The following is a 21,924-nucleotide window of genomic DNA, read 5'->3' on the forward strand; positions in this document are numbered from 1 at the left end:
ACAAGGGTGCCCTTTATCACCACTCTTTTTCATCATTGTGCTGGAGGTCCTAGCCAGAGCAATAAGGCAAGAAAAAGAAATAAAGCACATCCAAAATTGTAAGGGAGAAGTAAAAATATCTCTATTTGCAGATGACATGGTCTTATACATAGAAAACCCCAAAGAATCCACAAGAAAACTACTGGAACTAATAGAAGATTTCAGCAAAGTATCAGGATACAAGACAAACATACAAAAATCAGCTGTATTTCGCTATACCAACAAAAAGAACTTCGAAGAGGAAATCACCAACTCAATACCTTTACAATAGCCCCCAAGAAGACAAAATACTTAGGAATAAACCTAACCAGAGACATAAAAGACCTATACAAAGAAAACAACAAGATGCTACTACAAAAAACTAAAAGAGGCCTACGTAAGTGGGAAAACATACTATGCTTATGGATAGGAAGACTCAACATTGTGAACATGTCGATTCTACCCAAAGCAATCTACAGATATAATGCAATCCCAATCCAAATTCCAATGACATTTTTTAATGAGATGGAGAAACAAATCACCAACTTCATATAAAAGGGAACCCAAAACCCAGTGCCGTCAAGAGGCCCCAAATAAGCAAAGCATTAAAAAAAACCAAACCCAGTGCCATCAAGTCAATTCCGACTCCTAGTGACCCTATAGGACAAAGTAGAACTGCCCCATAGAGTTTCCAAGGAGCACCTGGCAGATTCGAAGTGCCGACCCTTTGGCTGGCAGCTATAGCACTTAATCACTACGCCACCAGGGTTTCCCAGTAAAGCATTAGTGAAGAAGAAAAACAAAGTGGGAGGTTTCACACTACCTGATTTTAGAATCCATTACACCACTATGGTAGTCTAAACAGCCTGGTGTACTGGTACAACAACAGATACATAGACCAATGGAACAGAATTGAGAATCCAGACATAAATTCACCCACCTATGAGCAGCTAATATTTGACAAAGACCCAAACTTCGTTAAGTGGGGAAAAGACTGTCCCTTTAACAAACGGTGCTGGCATAACTGGATATCCATCTGCAAAAAAATGAAACCGCACTCATACCTCACACCATGAACAAAAACTAACTCAAAATGGATCAAAGACCTAAATATAAAATCTAAAATGATAAAGATCATGGAAGAAAAAATAGGGACAATGCTAGGAGCGCTAACACATGGCATAAACAGAATATAGACCACAACTAACAATGCACAAACACCATAAGAGAAATTAAATAACTGGGAGCTTCTAAAAATCAAACACTTATGCTCATCAAAAAACTTAACCAAAAGAGTAAAAAGATAATCTACAGACTGGGAAAAAAATTTTGGCTACAACATATCCTATAAGGGTCTAATCTCTAAAATCTACAAGATACTGCAATGTCTCAACAACAAAAAGACAAACAACCCAATTAAAAAATGGGCAAAGTATATGAACAGGCATTTCACTAAAAAAGACATTTAGCTGGCTAACAGATACATGAGGAAATACGATCATTAGCCATTAGAGAAATGCAAATCAAAACTAAGATGAGATACAATCTCACCCCAACAAGACTGACACTAATCCAAAAAACACAAAATAATAAATGTTGTACAGGTTGTGTAGAGACTGGAACACTTATGCACTGCTGGTGGGAATGTAAAATTGCTTTGGAAATCGATTTGGTGCTTCCTTAAAAAGCTAGAAACAGACGTTCCACACGATACAGCAATCCCACTCCTTGGAATATATCCTACAGAAATAAGAGCCATCACATGAATAGATACTTGCACACCCATGTTCACTGCAGCACTGTTCATAATAGCAAAAAGATGGAAACAAGTTAGGTGCCCATCAACAGATGAGTGGATAAACAAATTACGGTACATTCAATGGAATACTACTCAATGATAAAGAACAATGATGAATCCGCAAAACATCTCACAACATGGATGAATCCGGAAGGCATTATGCTGAGTGAAATTAGTCACAAAATGACAAATATTGTACAAGACCACTAATATAAGAAGTCAAGAAAAGGTTTAAACAAAGAAGAAAACATTCTTTGATGGTTACGAGGGTAGGGAGGGAGGGAGAGGGGAATTCACTAACTAGATTGTTGTTGTTGTTAGGTGCAGTCAAGTCGGCTCTGACTCATAGCGACCCTATGCACAACAGAACGAAACACTGCCCAATCCTGAGCTATCCTTAAAATCCTTGTTATGCTTGTGCTCACTGTTGCAGCCACTGTGTCAATCCACCTCGTTGAGGGTCTTCCTCTTTTCCGCTGACCTTGTACTCTGCCAAGCATGATGTCCTTCTCCAGGGACTGAGCCCTCCTGACAACATGTCCAAATTACGTAAGATGCAGTCTCACCATCCTTGCTTCTAAGGAGCATTCTGGTTGTATTTCTTCCAAGACAGATTTGTTTGTTCTTTTGGCAGTCCATGGTATATTCAATATTCTTCGCCAACACCACAATTCGAAGGCATCAACTCTTCTTCGGTCTTCCTTATTCATTGTCCCGCTTTCACATGCATATGATGCAATTGAGAATACCATGGCTCGGGTCAGGTGCACCTTAGTCTTCAAGGTGACATCTTTGCTCCTCAACACTTTGAAGAGGTCCTTTGCAGCAGATTTACCAATGCAATGCGTCTTTTGATTACTTGACTGCTGCTTCCATGGCTGTTGATTGTGGATCCAAGTAAAATGAAATCCTTTACAACTTCAATCTTTTCTCCGTTTATCATGATGTCGCTCATTGGTCCAGTTGGGGGGATTTTTGTTTTCTTTATGTTGAGGTGCAATCCATACTGAAGGCTGTGATCTTTGATCTTCATTAGTAAGTGCTTCAAGTCCTTTTCACTTTCAGCAAGCAAGGTTGTGTCATCTGCATAACACAGGTTGTTAATGAGTCTTCCTCCAATCCTGATGGCCCGTTCTTTTTCATACAGTCCAGCTTCTCGTATTATTTGCTCATCATACAGATTGGACAGATATAGTGAAAGAATACAACCCTGACCCACACCTTTCCTGTCTTTAAACCAATCAGTATCTCCTTGTTCTGTGTGAACAACTGCCTCTTGATCTATGTAAAGGTTCCTCATGGGCACAATTAAGGGTTCTGGAATTTCCATTCTTCGCAATGTTATCCATAATTTGTTATGATTCACAAAGTCAAATGCCTTTACATAGTCAATAAAACACAGGTAAACATCCTTCTGCTATTCTCTGCTTTCAGCCAGGATCCATCTGACATCAGCAATGATATCCCCGGTTCCACATCCTCTTCTGAAACCGGCCTGAATTTCTGACAGTTCCGTGTCGATAGACCATTGCAGCCGTTTTTGAATGATCTTCAGCAAAATTTTGCTTGCGTTGGATATTGATGATATTGTTCTATAATTTCCCACATTCGGTTTGATCACCTTTCTTGGGAATAGGCATAAATATGGATCTCTTCCAGTCAATTGGCCAGGAAGCTGTCTTCCATATTTCTTGGCATAGACAAGTGAGCACCTCCAACACTGCATCCGTTTGTTGAAACATCTCAATTGATATTCCATCAATTCCTGGAGCCTTGTTTTTCACCAATGCCTTCAATGCAGCTTGGACTTCTTCCTTCAGTACCATTGGTTCCTGATCATATGCCACCTCTTGAAATGGCTGAACATTGACTAATTCTTTTTGGTATAGTGACTCTGTGTATTCCTTCCATCTTCTTTTGATGCTTCCTGTGTAGCTTAATATTTTCCCCATAGAATCCTTCACTACTGCTACTCCAGGCTTGAATTTTTTCCTCAGTTCTTTCAGCTTGAGAACTGTCGAGCGTGTTCTTCCCTTTTGGTTTTCCATCTCCAGCTCTTTGCACATGTCATTATAATACTTTATTTTGTCTTCTCAAGATGCCCTTTGAAATCTTCTGTTCAGTTCTTTTACTTCATCAATTTTTCCTTTTACTTTAGCTGCTCAGTGTTCAAAAGTAAGCTTCGGAGTCTCCTCTGACATCTATCTTGGTCTTCTCTTTCTTTCCTATCTTTTCAATGACCTCTTGCTTTCTTCAGGGATGATGTCCTTGATGTCATTCCTTCCACAACTCATCTGGTCTTTGGTCACTAGCGTTCAATGTGTCAAATCTATTCTTCAGATGGTCTCTAAATTCAGGTGGAATATACTCAAGGTCATATTTTGGTTCTTGTGGACTTGCTCTGATTTTCTTCAGTTTCAGCTTGAACTTGAATATGAGCAATTGATGGTCTGTTCCACGGTCGGCCCCTGGCCTTGTTCTGACGGATGATACTGAGCTTTTCCAACCACTCTTTCCACAGATGTAGTCAATTTGATTTCTGTGTGTTCCATCTGGTGAGGTCCATGTGTATATTCGCCATTTATGTTGGTGAAAGAAGGTATTTGCAATGAAGAAGTCGTTGGTCTTACAAAATTCTATCATTCGATCTCCAGCATTGTATCTATCACCAAGGCCATATTTTCCAACTACTGGTCCTTCTTCTTTGTTTACAACTTTCACATTCCAATCGTCAGTAGTTATCAATGCATCTTGGTTGCATGTTCGATCAATTTCAGACTGCAGCAGCTGATAAAAATCTTCCATTTCTTCATCTTTGGCCCTAGTGGTTGGTGCATAAATTTGAATAGTAGTCATATTAACTGGTCTTCTTTGTGGTAAAGTAGATATATGGATATTATCCTATCACTGACAGCATTGTACTTCAGGTTAGATCTTGAAACGTTCTTTTTGACAATGAATGCAACACCATTCCTCTACAAGTTGTCATTCCCAGCGTAGTAGACTATATGATTGTCAAAATGGCCACTAACTAGATAGTAGACAAGAATTATCTTAGGTCAAGGGAAGCACAATACACAATACAGGGGAAGTCAGCACAACTGGACTAAACCAAAAGCTAAGAAGTTTCCAGGACATGACCAAATGCTACTCTGAGGGACACAGTAGCTGGGGCTGGGGTATGGGAACCATGGTTTTGAGGGACGTCTAGGTCAATTAGCATAAGTTTATTAAGAAAATGTTCTGCCACCCGCTGGTGTCTGGGGTCTTAAAAGCTTGTGAGCAGCCATCTAAGATGCATCAATTCGCCCCAACCCACCTGGAGCAAAGGAGAATGAAGAACATCAAAGGCACAAGGAAAATATTAGCCCAAGAGGCAAAAGAGCCACATAAACCCGAGAATTCATCAGCCTGAGACCAGAAGAACTAGATGGTGCCCAGATACCATCAATGACCACCCTGACAGGGAACACAACACAGAGTCCCTGATGAAGAGGGAGAAAATGTGGAACAGAACTCAAATTCTCATAAAAGGTCCAGACTTAATGGTATGACTGAGACTAGAGGAAGCCCCAAAGCCATGGCCCCCAGACACTCTGTTAACCCAGAACTAAAACCATTCCCAAACCCCACTCTTCAAAGATAGACCACACTATAAAATAACACTCATGAAGAGTGTGCTTCTTAGTTCAAGCAGATAAATGAGACCAAATGGGTGGCTCCTGTTCAAAGGCAAGATGAGAAGGCAAGAAGGGACAGGAACTGATTGAATGGACACAAGAAACCCCGGGTGAAAAGTGGAAATGTGCTGTCACATTATAAGAATTGCAACTAGTATCACATAGCAATATGTGTATAAATTTTCGTATGAGAAATTAACTTGAGTTGTAAACGTCCACCTAAAGCACAAAAAAAATTAAAAATAAGCATAAGGAAATTCTAGAACTGAAAAATACAATAACTAAAGAGTTTAACAGCAGATTAGACGTAGCTGAAGAGAGAATTAGTAAATGTGGGATAAATCAGAACAAATGCCCAGAATGAAACAAAGAAAGACAATAGGAAGGACAGCCAAGAAGAGATGGTAAGGTACATAAATGATACATACGGTGAGAAGGTCTAACGTTCACGTAAGGCTGATATTGTTTACTAGTTAAGCTAAACTACTGTTTTGTTTTAAGAAGACTGCAGGGAGTATTTTAGGTTTAAGGTTTAAAGATTATCTTGGGGCAAGGGGTTCATCCAACCTTCATGGCTCCAGGAAGTGTAGAGTAAGTGAGAATTTGTATTTTGTTTTGTTCGAATGCAACTAGCAAAAAAACACTAAGAATAAAACCCAACATACATTGCACCAAACAAAACCACACAGATCAGTCTCATTTTAAATATCTACTTACAAATCATAACTTAATTATTACCAAACACAATTTAGAAGCACACTAAAAGAATAATATACCTGGCCAGCTAAGTTCATATCAGGGATGGTAGAATACTCATTATTAGCAATAACTCACCCTAACCAAAAAGAAAAATCATAATCACCATCGATGCAAAAAATGGCATTTGATCAAATTTGGCATTTAATTTTCATTTTAATAAAAGCCTTCTTATTAAAATAGAATTTTGTCAATACATTATAAAATTGCATATCATGCTTAAATGAGAAACACCAGACATATTCCTATTAAAGCTAAGGAAAAGAATGCCTATTACTAGCATGATTATTTAACATTGTTATGGAACTATCAGCTGAAGCAATTAAACCAGAGGAAAGAATGGTTTAAAAAAATTGACAATAGCTAGCTTCCCTGTATATAATCAGTTACAAAATGTAAGTGAATAAAAATCTCATTTACAATAGCAGTAATAAGATAAAATGCTTAGGATCAAATTTAGTTAGAAATGTACCCAAGCTATATGAAGAAAAAATTTTAAATGCTCTTGCAGGTCACACACACACACACACAAATTAAACAGACCTGAATAAATGGAAATAAATGGTACCACAGATATAGACATGAAACAGATATCCATCAAAGAAGACAGGCTTATTCAATTAATGGTATTAAGATGGATCGAAATTTAATATTTTAATCATAAAACTATGAGAAGAAAATGTGGGTAATATTTTATAATATCAGAACGGGAAAGTCTTTCTAAACTCTGAAACCATGAGAGAAATGATACATAAATCCACTTACATACAAATTATAATATACTGTATGGCAAAAAATATACTATCAAAAAAAACAAAATTTAGAGGGGAAAATTGCAGCATTATCAAAGTTGAAGGGCTAATTCCCTTCATATATAAAGTACTTCCACAAATCAGTAAGATAAGCTTCTTAACTGGGGGGGAAATGGGCAACAGGGATAAAAAAATTAGAAAAAAAGAAATACATGAGGTTTTAAATATACAAAAAGATGTTCAACCTCACTCATAATAAAGTTAAGTACAAACTAAAGTTAGGAGATACCAGGTTGGCAAAGATCAAAAAACTTAATCATTGAAAACCTGCTGTTGGTGAAAAAGAAACGGTCATCCTCACACATTGTTGACAGAAGTGTAATTGAAAGGCATTTTGACAATATCTGTCGAAATTCAACATGCACATATCTTTCGATCCAACAATTCCATTCTACAAATTGGTCCTATAGTTATTTTGTACATATGAAAAATAATATTGAAAGCTGTTCTTGCAGGAGTATTTGTAATAACAATACATTAAATGATTAAATTTCTATCAATTAGAACCAGTTAAAAATATTTGATATATCCATGTGATGGACTACTATGCAGACACTAAAAAGGATGAAGCAGCTCTTTATATGCTGATATAGAATGATCCCTAAGCTATTTAAAAACAAACAAAAAAAGAAAGTTAAAACAACAGTATATATTTTATGTTACAATGTAGGCTTAACTAGGTGGGGATGAGGGGGATTCATTTTGCACTCTAAATCCTTTTGTGCCTTCAGAACTGTATTCCACGAGCATGTATTACTTATTCAAACAACATCAAATACAGCAGGAGTTCCTCAAAAAAGACAGAAATTTTCCCACTGGAAAGGAAAAATTCAGTATTATCAATGTTTCAATTTAGATTCAGTTTGAGCCAGATGCCTTGGAGGACCAGAATACATCTCAAGGAAAAACTGTTCCTTATTTAAGAAAATAACTTAATGAACATTTTGGCTATGAAAGAGGTGATCCTCTAGGCACAGCTTAGATGGGCTTTATTTAGACAAAGATCCATAAAATTGATCTTCAAGATCAACTAACAATCAAGTAACTGAAACTTTGGCATTACCCTCTGGAGCCTGGGACAGAGGTGCAAGACAGAAAAGAAACATCAATCTACAGAGAGATGAGCCCTGGCCACGTGGCAGGAAGCTGGAGCCTACGGAGGGGCACGGTTAAAAAAAAATGCCCTGTGGTAGGGAAATAACTAGTGAATTTCTAGAAAAAATACTCAGTAGATGATTGTAATGACATGAATCAACTAGGTTTTGGAACCACTGTGCCAAGTGGTTCCAAAGCTGAATTTCAGATATAAAGGGCATATGTAAAACCGGCCACAAAAATTTCAGGGGCCACCTTACTTACACAATGTAAAAATCTCAGGCCTACAAAGGACCTCAAAAAAATAGGCTTGTTTGTGTTATCTTCTGTTGATCGCCAATCATCAGCATGACAATACTATGCTCACATTCAAGCAAACGGGGAGGTTTTATTAGTAGAACAGATGGTCTGGTGTCCCCCTGCAGTTCATGAGGTTCTACCCAAAACAGTGCCATACAAGTAAATACAGGATGAACGGACCCAATTCTAATCCTTTTATCAGTTACCTTTTTTATTAATCATACACTAAACTGAATCTTTCACTCCGTAAATAGTTTATCAAGTTTAGCTAAATGATAGGCTGCAATCGTGCTGACGTGAAACGCAGTCCTGCAGCTTCCACCACCACCAGGTACTGTCAATTCCAGCTCATGGTGACCCCATATATTCCAGAGTGGAACTGCACTCCATAGGTTTTCAAGTCTGTGAACTTTTGGAAGCAGATCACCAGGCCTTTCTTCAGAAGCACCTCTGGGTGTGTTTGAATTACCAACCTTTTGGTTAGTAGCCGAGCACTTAATCTCTTGCACCACCCAGAAACTATCATGTAGCTTCAGTCAGGAGAAATACGCATTCTGAAAAGCTGACCAGGTCTGAGAGAGACATTCAAAAATGCAGAGTGGGCTAACACTGACCTAAGTGAACTGATTTTGCTATAAAGACTTTATTTAATATTGAGGGTAACATGACCATCAGTACGCCAGGAAAGCACAAAGGAAGAAATGCCTCACCTGAATCCCTGCATCCAACATTCATTAGAAAAGGCAGCTATGTGTGGCTGCTAAGAAAGTAAATCCAGTCAGTTTACTATTACTAATCAAAGTAACACATTGGCTCTCCACCGGGCATGGGATTTCACCAGAGCCCTTGTGCTCTTGTGGGAGAAAAGTCAAAGTCCAAATTAACCTGCACCAGAGAAATAGCAAGACCAAAGCAGGGAGTAGCTACTCTCCTGCTAAATTCCAGTCCAAAGATCACAGTCAAGTCCAAGGAAACCCTCTAGAATAAAAAGCCACTGGTATTCAACCCAGTGTCTAACTCATGCCATAGCCCAACTTGAGCATAAGTGGTTAGGTACAAGGCTAAGGCAAAGGCTGAGCAGTACAGGGCTCGAGACTGCTCCATTTTGAGTCTACTCTGCTGTTGTGAGTATGAATTAATCTTTTTTTTCCTCCAGATGGTTTCCCATGTCTCCCAATACTATTGAAAAAAGATACTGTTCAATTCTTAATATTGATATAGAAATATGAAGTCAAATACATTTGTTTGATGGAACTGAAGAGAGTTAGGAAACATATACATACATGGAAATTTAGATAAAAACAGCATGCCAAATCAGTGATGCAAGGATGGACTGTTCAACTTTATTGAGGTATAATTGAAGAACATGGTGGTTCAGTAGTAGAATTCTCACCTTCCATGCAGAGACCCAGGTTAAATTCCCACCCGAGGCACCTCACGCACAGCCACCACCTGTCAGCAGAGGCTTCCATGTTGCTATGATGTTGAACAGGCTTTAGAGGAACTTCCAGACTAAGACAGAGTAGAAGAAAGGACTGGCAATCTACTTTCAAAAATCAGTGAATGAAAATCCTATGGATCAAAACAGTCTGATTGACTGCTGATCACGGGGATGGAGAAGGACCATGCAGCATTCATTCTGATGTGCATGGGATCACCATGAGTCAGGGCCAACTCAACAGCAGCTAACAACAGCAGTACACAAAAATGTACATAATTAAAATTTATAGTTTAAGTTTTGACATATCTATACACTCACAAAACCAACACCACAATCAAGAAAATGAATATATACATCACCTGAAAAAGTTTCCTTGTGCTCCTTTGTAATTCTTCCTTCCTGGTTTTCCCCATCTCACCCCATCTCCACCCCCAGATACTGGTCTGCTTCCTGCCCTATAGATTGGTTTACACATTTTCTAGGATTTTATATAAATGCAATCATAGAGACTGTAGTCTTTTTTTCATCTGGGCTATTTCATTCAGCATAATTATTTTGGGATTCATCCATGTTGTTACATGTATATACAGTTCATTGTTTTGTACTGCTGAGTAATATTCCACTGCATGGATGTATCAGGATATGAATATATCACCAGTTATTTCCAGTTTTCGGTTATTACAAGTTGTTATGAACACTGGTGTACAAGTTTTTGTATGGACATGAGGCATAGTAATGTTAACATAAAATTCAAAGCAAAATGCATTAACTAAGTCAAAAGAGAGCTTTATATTGATATCCACAAAGAAAATCTAGGTCAAAAGCCTTTATTTATACAAGCCTCTACAACTTCCCATTGTTATCAAAGCTCTATCCTGAACAAGACACCAGGCCTAGATTATTTTCACAGGCAAGTTCTGCCAAATTCTAAAAAACCAAAAACCAAACCCATTGCCACCAAGTTGATTCCAACTCATAGCAACCCTACAAGACAGAGTAGAACTGCCCCATAGGGTTTCCAAGGAGCACCTGGTAGATTTGAACTGCTGACCTGTTGGTTAGCAGCTGTAGCACTTACCCATTATGCCATGAGGTTTCCTCCAAACTCTAAAGGAGTGGATAATTTCAAGTTTTCAAGTGGTTCCAAAGCATAAAACCAAAAAAACCAAACCCAGTGCCGTCCAGTCGATTCCGACTCATAGCGACCCTATAGGACAGGGTAGAACTGCCCATAGAGTTTCCAAGGAGCGCCTGGTGGATTCAAACTGCAGACCCTTTGGTTAGCAGCCGTAGCACTTAACCACTATGCCACCAGGGTTTCCTTCCAAAGCACAGGGGGGAAAAAAGCTTCCACATTAATCTCATGAGGCTAGCACAACCCTGATTCAAAAACCTGACAAAGTGGCAGTGCTACCAAAATAAAGAACTATAAAAAGATGAGGGGAGAAGTTGTAAACCAAACTACCTTATGAATACTAATGAAAAATCCTAAGTTTTAGTAAATTGAATATGGCAGTGTATTAACACCAACATGAACCAAACCCATTACCCTTCAGTCAATTCTGACTCATAGCGACCCTGTAGGGCAGAAGAGGACTGCCTCATAGGGTCTCCAAGGCTGTAAATCTTTACAGAGGCAGACTGCCACATCTTTCTCCCACAGAGCAGCTGGTGGGTTCAAACCGCTGACCTTTTGGTTAGCAACTGAGTGCTTAACCACTGCACTACCAGGGCTCCTGAAAGCCAGCATACCCACCCAGTGCCGTCGAGTCAATTCCGAGCATAGGTCTTAGTAAAGCAAAGGGTGATGCAAAGAAATCTACTGAAGCCATTCATTAATGGATTAAAAGATAATTTTGCAAAAGGAATTTTTAAAAAATCATTAATCCCTGATTTAAATAAACCTTTTTATATACTAAGAATAAACAGGTTAGCTGGAAGTTTGTGTCCTTGTATTGTTCAAAGGCATTTACAATGATTGTGTTTTATTAGAGAATAAAATTCATTTCCACTGCAAAGTAAAAAAAAAAAGAAAATCATGGTGGGCATAAACTGAAGATACCCTGACAGCTGGTTAAGGCGGCACTGAAATAACCAATGGAGGTGGAAGAACTCTGATACCACCATATTGAAATTTTTCATAACGAACACAAAACAATTCATGTACATAAGTTCATCAGTGTTGTGATGGTTAAGGTTGTGTGTCTACTTGGCTCAGCCATGATTCTCAGTGGTTTGGCAGTTACATAATGATTTAATGTGGCAGTTGTGTAATGACAGAACTATCCTCCACTTTGCGATATAATGTAATCACCACTCTGATGTGATCAGCCTACCAGTTCTAAGGGGAGTTTCCTCAGGGTTGTGGCCTGACCCAATATATATGGACATTCTAGCAAAGTTTGCCAGCTTTTGCTCACTCTGGATCCTGCATCCAGCTCAGCATCATCTGACCTCCATTTCTTGAGCCTTGAGCCAGCAGCCTGCTGTATCACATGCTGATCTTGGGATGTGTAGGCATCCTCAGGCCATGAGCCAGCAGCCTACCATCTGACCTGCCGTTCATCAGCCCCTGCAGCTGCACGAGTCAGAAACCTCCAACCTGACACAGACTTGAGACTTGCGAGCCTCTACAACCATGTGAGCCATTTCTTTGAGATAATGATACAGTAATATATACATATATATATACACATATATCTACCTACATATGTATGCTTCACTGGTTTTGCCTCTCTAGAGAACCCAGCCTAAGATAAATGTTCACTCAAAACTGCAATTAAGTACAACTTCCAAATACCTGTGGTATTAATAGTGAAACAGAGACATAAATTGGGATTCTATCAGTAGATCTGTCACTATACCTAATTCCACTCAGAAATTAGTCAAAAGGCTAAAAGTCCTTGCCTACCAAGAACACGGTTTAAATCATCACAAAAAAGTCTATATGCATTTTAGTTTCTTTTTATTCCACTAACCTCTGTGATTGGGTGGGTGAGGGGAAGTGTGAAAGCAAAGGGGTAAAGAACAGTCATCTTGGAAAGAGCGGAAGAAAGTGAAGAGGCAAAAGCATCATTTTGGAGAGTATCAAAAACAGGAAAATAGTTAAGACAGAGATAGCCTGGTTATGACATTTACCATGAACACCTTCCTCAGGTTCTCAAAACTGATTCCATAGCTCAGTCCTGCACCAGTTCCCAAGTTAATGGGGAATAAACTAAGGATGAATGAACAGCCTAAGCCCAGGGAGTCTTGGCCAGTTAAGGACACCCGGGCTGTTCAGACCCAGGAGCCAGTCCCTCCAGAGATGATCCCTAGAGGTCAATGAAGAGTCACAGCTCATCCTCTCCCTCTCCAATGTTGGGCAACTGGATTTCTGCTATGATCTCTTCTCAAAATCTAATAATGCAATCCTGCTGTCCTACCTTGCTTGTGCCAGGCTTTTCCAGGCTGTGTAACAATGTCTACTATCAAAGTTTGTGGCCAGGGCTCTGCCACCAACAGATTTTCCCCTATATCTCCACTAGGTCATACTTCTGGGTGTGAGGTGTGGGGCATTACAGTCTAACAGAGAAGGAGCCTATAGTCAGGTTTTTCACATGAAAGCCATATTCTTAGATTATTAGCCACTGACCATGTATCTATCCTTGATGAAAGGCCCAAATTCAACATGAAATGATATGACTACACTAAAAGATTTTTCAAATTCCCAGTGTTCCATCCATTTAACTTTTTCAATTTAGCTTTATATCTTTTTAGACTCCAAGACAGAGGAGTGATACTGGATGTACTCAAGTCATAGCCAGCATTTATCAATTCATTGATTCTAGTTTTTAAAGTATTCAGGCTTGAATCCAGAACCCGAGGATTTTTAATTATTTGTGAAATGTTAATTTTTTCCTGTATGAGGTAGTCTATTTTGTCATTAAACTTTTTCTCTGCCAACAAGATCATATCTGGATAGCTTAAGACAAACTTCTGCACATCTTCTTCGGTACACCCAAGAGAAAACAGCTTCTCTTTGATATTTGCGTAGTTTCTTTTGGCACAGTCACTGGAAAGGCCTAGAATTTCAGCTCCTGGGCCACATATCAGAGCCAGCAGCTTCTCACTGTTCAAGTTGAAAGCTGACTGTAAAAACTCAATGTTAGTTTTCACTCGTTTGGTGCTCTGAATCAAGATAAAAGGATTTTTAAAAATTATCTTTCTGACAACATCTGCAGGATCTTTGTGGCCCAAGGACAAACAGACCGCTCGTAAAAATTCAACCATCTGTTTATTCAGATCAAGACTATTGGAGAAGGTACGTGGAGCATTAGTCAACAATCGACAAAGGCATTTATGGGTCAATCCAATTGAGTAGAGGAACTTTATATTATTCTCTAAGTTTCGGTTGTTACTGGACCGAAAAAAGGATTCTGGAGAACGTTCCACAATATTTACAATTTCAAGGTCTGATGCCATAATCTTCCTCCACAGATCCCATCGTTCTGAAAGGCTTTCCGGTGTCCGTGTTATGGCTCGTGGATATCTTGATATGATGCTAGCAATCACTTCTTTGCTAGCTCCCTTGGACAAAAGGAACATCTTCAGGTCCTGCTCATTAGTAACCATCCTATTAAAAACTCCAGGCTGTCGTTTCTTTGCCATGTCAATATCTACTCCCATAGTAAGTAAGTTGTTCAAGAGCTCATCCTTCTCCAAAGACTTGCCATCTGCATTATTACACTTCACGCCAAAAAGCCTAAATGAAACTGATTTGAAAAGGATTTCTGTTGAAAATCGGATCATCCAGCATCTTGAAGTGAGGATGAAGTTACTTCTCATATACAAGAGGTTTCTTGGTGCCATAATGGTCAGGTAGCCCAAACCTTTTGGAATGCTGTGTAAAACAACATACAAGATATTATATAAACACGTGCATTAAACAACTAAATGACTAATTATGATCCCATAAGCATTATGGTCATTTCTGTAAGAACACGCCTATGGCTTCAGTTCTCCTGGTGCTGCGGTAACCATTCAGGCACCACATTCTCACTCCCTAGCTCATTGCTTCTGATGTTCACCTATGGCTCCGGCCTTCTCCCACTCTTGGTATAAAGAAAGGCAAGACAACATGATCACTGCCCCAAATTATTCTTACCCTTATCTTGCTCTTTTTATCCTTAGGGAGTAATGGACTTTGCCTGCCTTGGCCACCCAAAACCAGTTGTCTCGCCTTTTCTCTCTCTGCTCTATGTTCCTAGTTTCCAAACCTTTGGCTTATTCCTAGTAACTGGTACCTCTGATTGTCTTGTGCTCCACGTCTCCACATCTTTGTCCTTGCCCCTGCCTACAGATACCAGGCTTCCTTGCTTCTGCTTGCTCTTGTCTCTTCCTTGCTCTGTCCTACTAATTTTCAAACTCTAAACCTAGTCCTGAAAACCAACACCTCTGACTACCTAATTTCTATTTTATACCTTTTTCTAGCTTTGTGGTCCCTTTTAAACCTCTGCTTTCATTAGAGCCTTAATTCTTAGCTCAAATAAACCTCTGGCTTGACAACTCCTGATTCCAACCTCCATCTCACTCAGTTTACCCTGTGTGTCCCCTCGGTTCTAACCCAACAACTTTCATCTTCGAGATGATCATGTTGTGGTATTTAATCCACACAGTCTACCACATGTGGAACTCTGCTAAGAAATGGTATGAAAACATAAAAATCATTTTCCCCTACCCCATCACCACGTTACCACATTACACAAGACAGGGCTGTCTGCATCTGTTTCACAACATATCTAACTTCTAGCAAGTGCCTAAAATCTCAGTAACTCATTTTCCTGATGATTTAAAAATGCAGCAAAAAACGTATAAATTTAAGTATGATAAACATAAAATGAGCATCTCCATATCTTCTTAAAACTGTATTTTCACATTTTCAGAATATACAGTTGTGACAAACTGAGCTCTTGGTTTCTAATTACTTAACAACAGGCTCTTATTGATCGAAGGGGGCATTTCCATTTTCCCCTCTTCTAATTATGCCTTAAAATAGAAAACAGATAGATGGTTTCAACCCACCACTAACATGTCCGGCTTAGGACACTGCTTTCAAGATCAGTTTCAGGGAAAGCCCTCTTTGTGGCTATCCTTTTAATTACTCCAATTATAACAAGAATTTGGATTATGCCTAGGGGCTAGAAGCATTCCTGTAGCTCACAGAGTTTACAGATCCTCAAAGAATTTGGGAAAAGATTCTAAAACTGTAGAATCAAATAACATTTAAGCCAAAATGCAGGACACTCACAAAGCAAATATCAAACAAAAAGGAAAGCGCATTTTAGACTGCTCAACACCCTACTAAGCTCACTCTTCTTCGCATCTCAATAAAACCACATACTACTCTGTACAACTACATACTCCTCCAAAATACATGAATTTAGAAACCTAAAAATAAGAGCCTCCTTCTAACTAAAGAATGAAGGTTCCACCTCACATAGCTTGTTCTTTCTTTCAGATGCTCAGTGGTGACCTCTACTGGATAATGGGGCACAACACTGACAGCTGTAGATCAGGCCAAACCAAACCAAAATCAAACCCATTGTAGTCGAGTCAGATTCCAACTCTTAGCAACCCTATAGGACAGAGTAGAACTGCCCCACAGGGTTTCTAAGGAGTGGCCGGTAGATTTGAACTGCCTACCTATTACAAGATGACCAAATGGGATGTAGGAAGAAAACAGTAGAACACCAATTTATACTTGCTTTAACCTTTTAAAATTTCTACTCTTTAAGTATCTTTTATAATGTACACGGTATAATAGTACTGTAAGACAGGTACATAACTAAAAAAAAAAAAAAAACCAATAAATATACATATAGTGGAGGCACATGACCAAATTTTTTTTATTGATGGTATGCGCAATCAAATAAAGTTTGAAGACTACTATTCTAGAAAGTGCACTCTCTTGTAATTATTAACACCATAGTAAACAGGGCTGACAGCACCACAGAATGCTCAAAAGAAATTCTACTAATGGTAGACTTTAAAAACGTGAAAATATACACCAAAATTCTTAACAAAAGAGTAACAATCTATTTAGGTTTCTCCTGAATTTGTCACAGATGGATTTTACGTCTTTGGGTATAACTCATTCTCCATTGGAATGGCTTTCAGATGAATTAGCACGTCCAAGGCAGAACAGAGCAACTTTTCCCAGCTCCCAAACACTAGCCTTCGTTTGATTACTATCACTATCACTACATAACAGTCACTCATGCTAAAAATCTAATGAGCTTTGTGTTCTTCCTTTTGCTCAATCCCAGTCATCAAATCATGTAGATCATTTCTTCAGTATCTCTGAAATCCAAGTCCTCTACTCTTTCCTGTTGTCCTCTCCTTCAAGCCCTTGCTTCTCTGATACCACTCTCAAGACTACCACCAGTGATACTTGTAAAACAAAGATGTGATCATGTCCCTCATTCCCTGATTAAAGACCTTCTGTGGCCTTCCACTACCCACTTGGCTGCTAACTGAAAGGTAGGCAGTTCAAGTCCACCCAGAGGCACCTGGGAAGAAAGGCCTGGTGATCTACTTTCAAAAAATCAGCCACTGACAACCCTATGGAGTACAGTTCTACTGTGACACACATGGGGTCACCATGAGTCAAAACTGATTTGATGGCAACTGGTCCTGAAAGCAAAATCTTCAGATTGACCTTCCAAAGCCCTTCACTGCTTAGTTCCAACTATCTTTCTAGCCAGCTCTTCTGTTCCACAACCACACTACCTCTCCAATCTCTGATTCTGAACATCTTTGCCCATTCCTGTCTCCCTGCCTTTGCTTAAACAATTCTTTCTTTCAGAGGGGTCCATCCTCCTGATGCTTGCCTCTTAAAATCCTACCTATCCTACAAGGTCCCAATCAAATACTATCTTCCCACAAATCTTTAATAAACACTTACTTTTGAAAGAATCATTTGTTTCACAATAATTTATTAGTAAGGAATCTAAAACTTGGTATTATATTTATTTTTCTTAAAAGAGCTGAACTGGACTTAAAACTGGCAACTAAAATTTGGTCTTGATTGCAATATTATAAATGCAATAAATTCATCAAGACCATGGTATGAGTAGTTTCAGCTAAGCCTTAAAAACAACAGTAACTAATAATATTGACTGTTGGTGAGCAAGTGAGGAAACAGGCAAAACTCTCATATACAATTGTTGGAAGGGAATATTGCCACTACCTTATTGGAAGGCAACTTGGCACCATCTACCACAATTTTAATGTTCATACCCTATAACACGGCATTTCCACTTAGTGGAGAGTATCACAGGAAACTTAAGGACAATATGGAGCTGTTAGGTAAAAGGATGGCCATTATAACATTATTTCCTATAACAAAAAAGAAGAAACCCTAATGGTCACCAATAATAGAATGATTAACAAATTGTGATATATCTATACAATATAATACTATAAAAAAAAGTTACCGTCGATTCTGACTTAGCTATGTAATACTGTACAACCTTATAAAAAAAGGAGACAAATCTAGTACAACAGAAAGATATCCAAGAACTGTAAGTGACAAACTGTGTAACAGTAGGGCTAGGAAAATACTTCTTATATAAAAAAGGGGGGCGTGGAAGAGGGAAATCAGTATATGCAGAGAGAAACAAAAAAAAAAAAATGGAATAACAACGGTTATCCCTGAGAGATTAATGGGAGCTATATCCTATTTCGGTAATGTTGTATTTAATGAACTCGTGTTATTTTGCAGACCAAAAAGTAAAAGCAAATTCACCTGAGGTGCAAAAAAGTAATGGAAAATATCTATTACTGTTACCTAGTTTTTACACCAAATAAGTCAGGCCTCAAGAATATCAATAACATTTTACTTTTAGTACCAGACCATCATTCAAAACACTCCTATAACATCTAGCAAGATAAATATTTAAATAGCCTAATGCAAGAACTATCAACCACCTACAAATTTCAAAATAATATTCTATAATTGATTTCAACCTCTCTCAAGCATTTTTAATGCACCAAAAACATTATCCCAAGGGATAACTGCCAAACACAATGAAAATTTCTGTACTTGAAACTTGTGAGGTCTAAGGAATGAATAAAGAGGATTTACATTCCCCTCTGCTTGACGGCAACGGGTTTTTTGCTCCACAATCAGCCCAATATATAGAGGCTTTCAATAGACATAACTAATCACTGCCTTCAGGGTACTACTTTCCAGCTGATCTACTTCTAACATAAGCTAAATATTTTGAAGATTTTTACAGAAATGTATTTCTCACCTCATCTGTCTTAAGGAACGGGACTTTGGATCTCGAAATTAGCTGTTCCTAGAGAGGGCCAAAAAACGGGGCAATATGGTCAGAATTTTTTAAGACAGAATAAACGGATTGATCCCATATAACACCACGTAACGTTCTCGCGAAAACTAATTACCTCTTGAAAACTAAGTACTTCTCAAACTTGCTAAGAAGAAAAAGGCAAGTGTACACCTGAGGCTGAAACACGGATTTGATTTGTAAAACCGGAACTAAGTGCTTCGAATACATTGTCTTATTCAAACCCCAACAACCTAGTTGGTAGGCATCATTCCTAGATTACAAAATTGCAAAACATCGCTGAGCACCCTTACTAGCTTGTTGCAGCTAGTAAGAAAGCTGAAATGCAGGCTTTGAACTCGGGTGGGTCTTTCTTAACTAAAGACCATGGTAATTGCATAAAATGGGCTCTTTTTCCATCCCTCTTCCTCCCCCAAAGGCAACTCTGTAAGAGGCTGTGCGGGAATAGGACCTCGCTGTCCATAACTCAGGAAACCTTGGTGGCCTAATGCTTAAGAGCTACGGCTGCTAACCAAAAAGTCGGCAGTTGGAAACCACCAGGCGCTCCTTGGAAACTCTATGGGGCAGTTCTACTCTGTCTTATAGTGTCGCTTTGAGTCGGGATCCACTCGACGGCAATGGGTACATCAGTTAAGCTGACCTGTCTCTTAAAAAAAAGAATGCAGAGCCACAGCGGAACCCCGCGCCACCCTTTCAACTGTACCTACGCGCAGCACTCGGCGCTGACTTCCCGGGCAGAGAGCCGGAGCGGAAATGAGGGGCGGAAGTAGCCAAGACAACTTCCGTCCTCAGGCCGTGCGTAGAGGTGACGTCTCCGGCCCTGCGCCCCCCGGCGGCCGTTCCTTGACCCTCCACGGCGCTACGCTAGGGACTCGGCAGAGGGCGGCAGAAGACCGCAGTGACTGCCTGGAAACTGGCGCCAGAGGTGGGTTTGAGGACCGGGCCCGGGGCCTCGCGGCCCAGGCAGGTGGACAAAGACAAGCTGCTGGGGAGCTGCAGGAGCTCCACTCCCTGCAGGCTACACGCGGCGGGGAGGTCGCTATTAGAAACATGAATTGTGCCGCCTGATAGGGCGATTACCGTTATCAATGCGGTTACCGATGCAGATGAACACGTCGGCTTTTGTTGCGTGAAAGCGCGTACTTTCCGAGGCTGGTAAACGGTCGCAGATACGCTCTCTTTCCTCGTCTACCTTTGAAATCCTGGTGTGTGGCTGCTCGACCAAATTCAGTACCAGCCTTCAGGCTGGGAATCATAATTCCAGTGGACTTCACTTTACGTGCTTGCAGCACGAATTAAATCTGGTTCTTTTGAAAGCGTGACGAATTTAGGCCATTTAAAGACTGGGTTTAAAGACTGGAAGTGACTGAAACTTCTCCACAGCGAGTGCATTTTCGCCAGCTTTGTGAGCATCGGCTTAAGCCTCTCCAGACTCATCTGCCTCATGATGTGGCAGTTAAGTTTCAGTCAGGACAACCTATTCTGCCGTGACGTCCAAAACAGAAATAATACCTAGATTGATGAATTAACCATCCGGCTGCCAAGCTGTCTTCAGGAGAAGGTGGTGCGTTGGTCTTTAGAAAAACAGAAAGGGGGTGGGGAGGTGATCCTGAATTCTACTACAAGGAAAAAAAAAATTCCTGCAGTGCCCTTCTCTGCGTGAACCTAATGATAAAATTCCAGCGACCAATTAATGTTTAATCTTCACTCGGTGTTTTGTTATTGTCACTTTGTTTTGAGTTGACTGTTTTGTTCATAAGGATAGTCTCTAATCAGTGACACAACTTACTGCTAGTTCCTCCAAGCAAAAAATAATCCTGAAAAATTAGAAATGGCCTCTCTGTGAATTTCTAAAACCTGTTTCTGCATAGGAGGAGCTACTGTATTGGAGTTGATAGTAGAAGTCTACAATCAGCATGTGAAACAATAAAATCATTTTTAGGAATCATTAAATTTCAAGTTTCAAAAAGACCTTTGAGATTATGGAGCCTCACTCCTCTCATTTTACAGATGAGGACATTGAAGCCCTCGGAGTAGGAGTCAATAAGAGAATGCATGTCATACCTCCTTGACCAGAAGGTTTTCTACAATTTACACCACATGCTTTGTTGTAAGGAAATAGGTTATCAAAGATCCCTTCAGTCTCATTTAGGCAACATCATCTACATTTCTTTGCAATGATACCTTGTAGGTAAAGGAGGTATCTAGGTTCTTTTGAAAATAATTTCCATATTTCCCATACAAAGTTTTCTGATTACAAATGTTTTAAATGCATATTTTAAAATACTGAAAAGAGAACAAAAACTATAATAAGGGTTGGATTCTTGCTGTTAGTTGTCAAGTAGACTCCGACTAATGGCAACCCCATATACAGCAGAATAAAACCTTGCCCAGTCCTGCACCATCTCCTGGGACAATATTCTATTGTGATCCACAGGGTTTTCATTGGCTAATCTTCAGAAGTAGATCACCAGGCCTTTCTTCCTAGTCTGTCTTAGTCTGGAAGCTCTGCTGAAACCTGTCCACCATGTGCGACTCTGCTGGTGTTTGAAATAACCAGTGGCATAGTTTCCAGCAACACATAAGCCACCATAGTAGAAGAAAGTGACAGACAATGCCGGAAGGGTTGGGTTAGGGTGATATATTATCAATGAGGTTCTTTTCTTTTCAA

The 21,924-nt window shown here is 39.5% G+C and overlaps 1 protein-coding gene across 6 annotated transcripts; it reads right to left on the minus strand.

Moving 5' to 3' along the window:
• Positions 1–7,071: 7,071 nt before the first annotated feature.
• MTERF1 (mitochondrial transcription termination factor 1) lies at positions 7,072–20,002 on the minus strand. 6 transcript variants are annotated; one of them, XM_049894134.1, is made up of 3 exons: positions 19,961–20,002; positions 19,197–19,244; positions 7,072–14,782 (listed from the first exon to the last, which is right to left on the minus strand). In XM_049894134.1, the coding sequence occupies exons 2-3, from the start codon at positions 19,199–19,201 to the stop codon at positions 13,585–13,587; spliced, it is 1,203 nt and encodes a 400-aa protein (XP_049750091.1). In that variant the 5' UTR covers positions 19,202–19,244; positions 19,961–20,002; the 3' UTR covers positions 7,072–13,584. The 6 variants fall into 6 exon arrangements, with proteins under 6 accessions (XP_049750091.1, XP_049750090.1, XP_049750092.1 ...); XM_049894133.1 differs by having other exon boundaries at positions 19,957–19,988; XM_049894135.1 differs by lacking the exon at positions 19,961–20,002 and adding an exon at positions 19,894–19,910.
• Positions 20,003–21,924: the final 1,922 nt, after the last annotated feature.

The sequence above is a fragment of the Elephas maximus genome, chromosome 8 (assembly GCF_024166365.1).
Source record: "Elephas maximus indicus isolate mEleMax1 chromosome 8, mEleMax1 primary haplotype, whole genome shotgun sequence".
Taxonomy (NCBI): Eukaryota; Metazoa; Chordata; class Mammalia; order Proboscidea; family Elephantidae; genus Elephas; species Elephas maximus.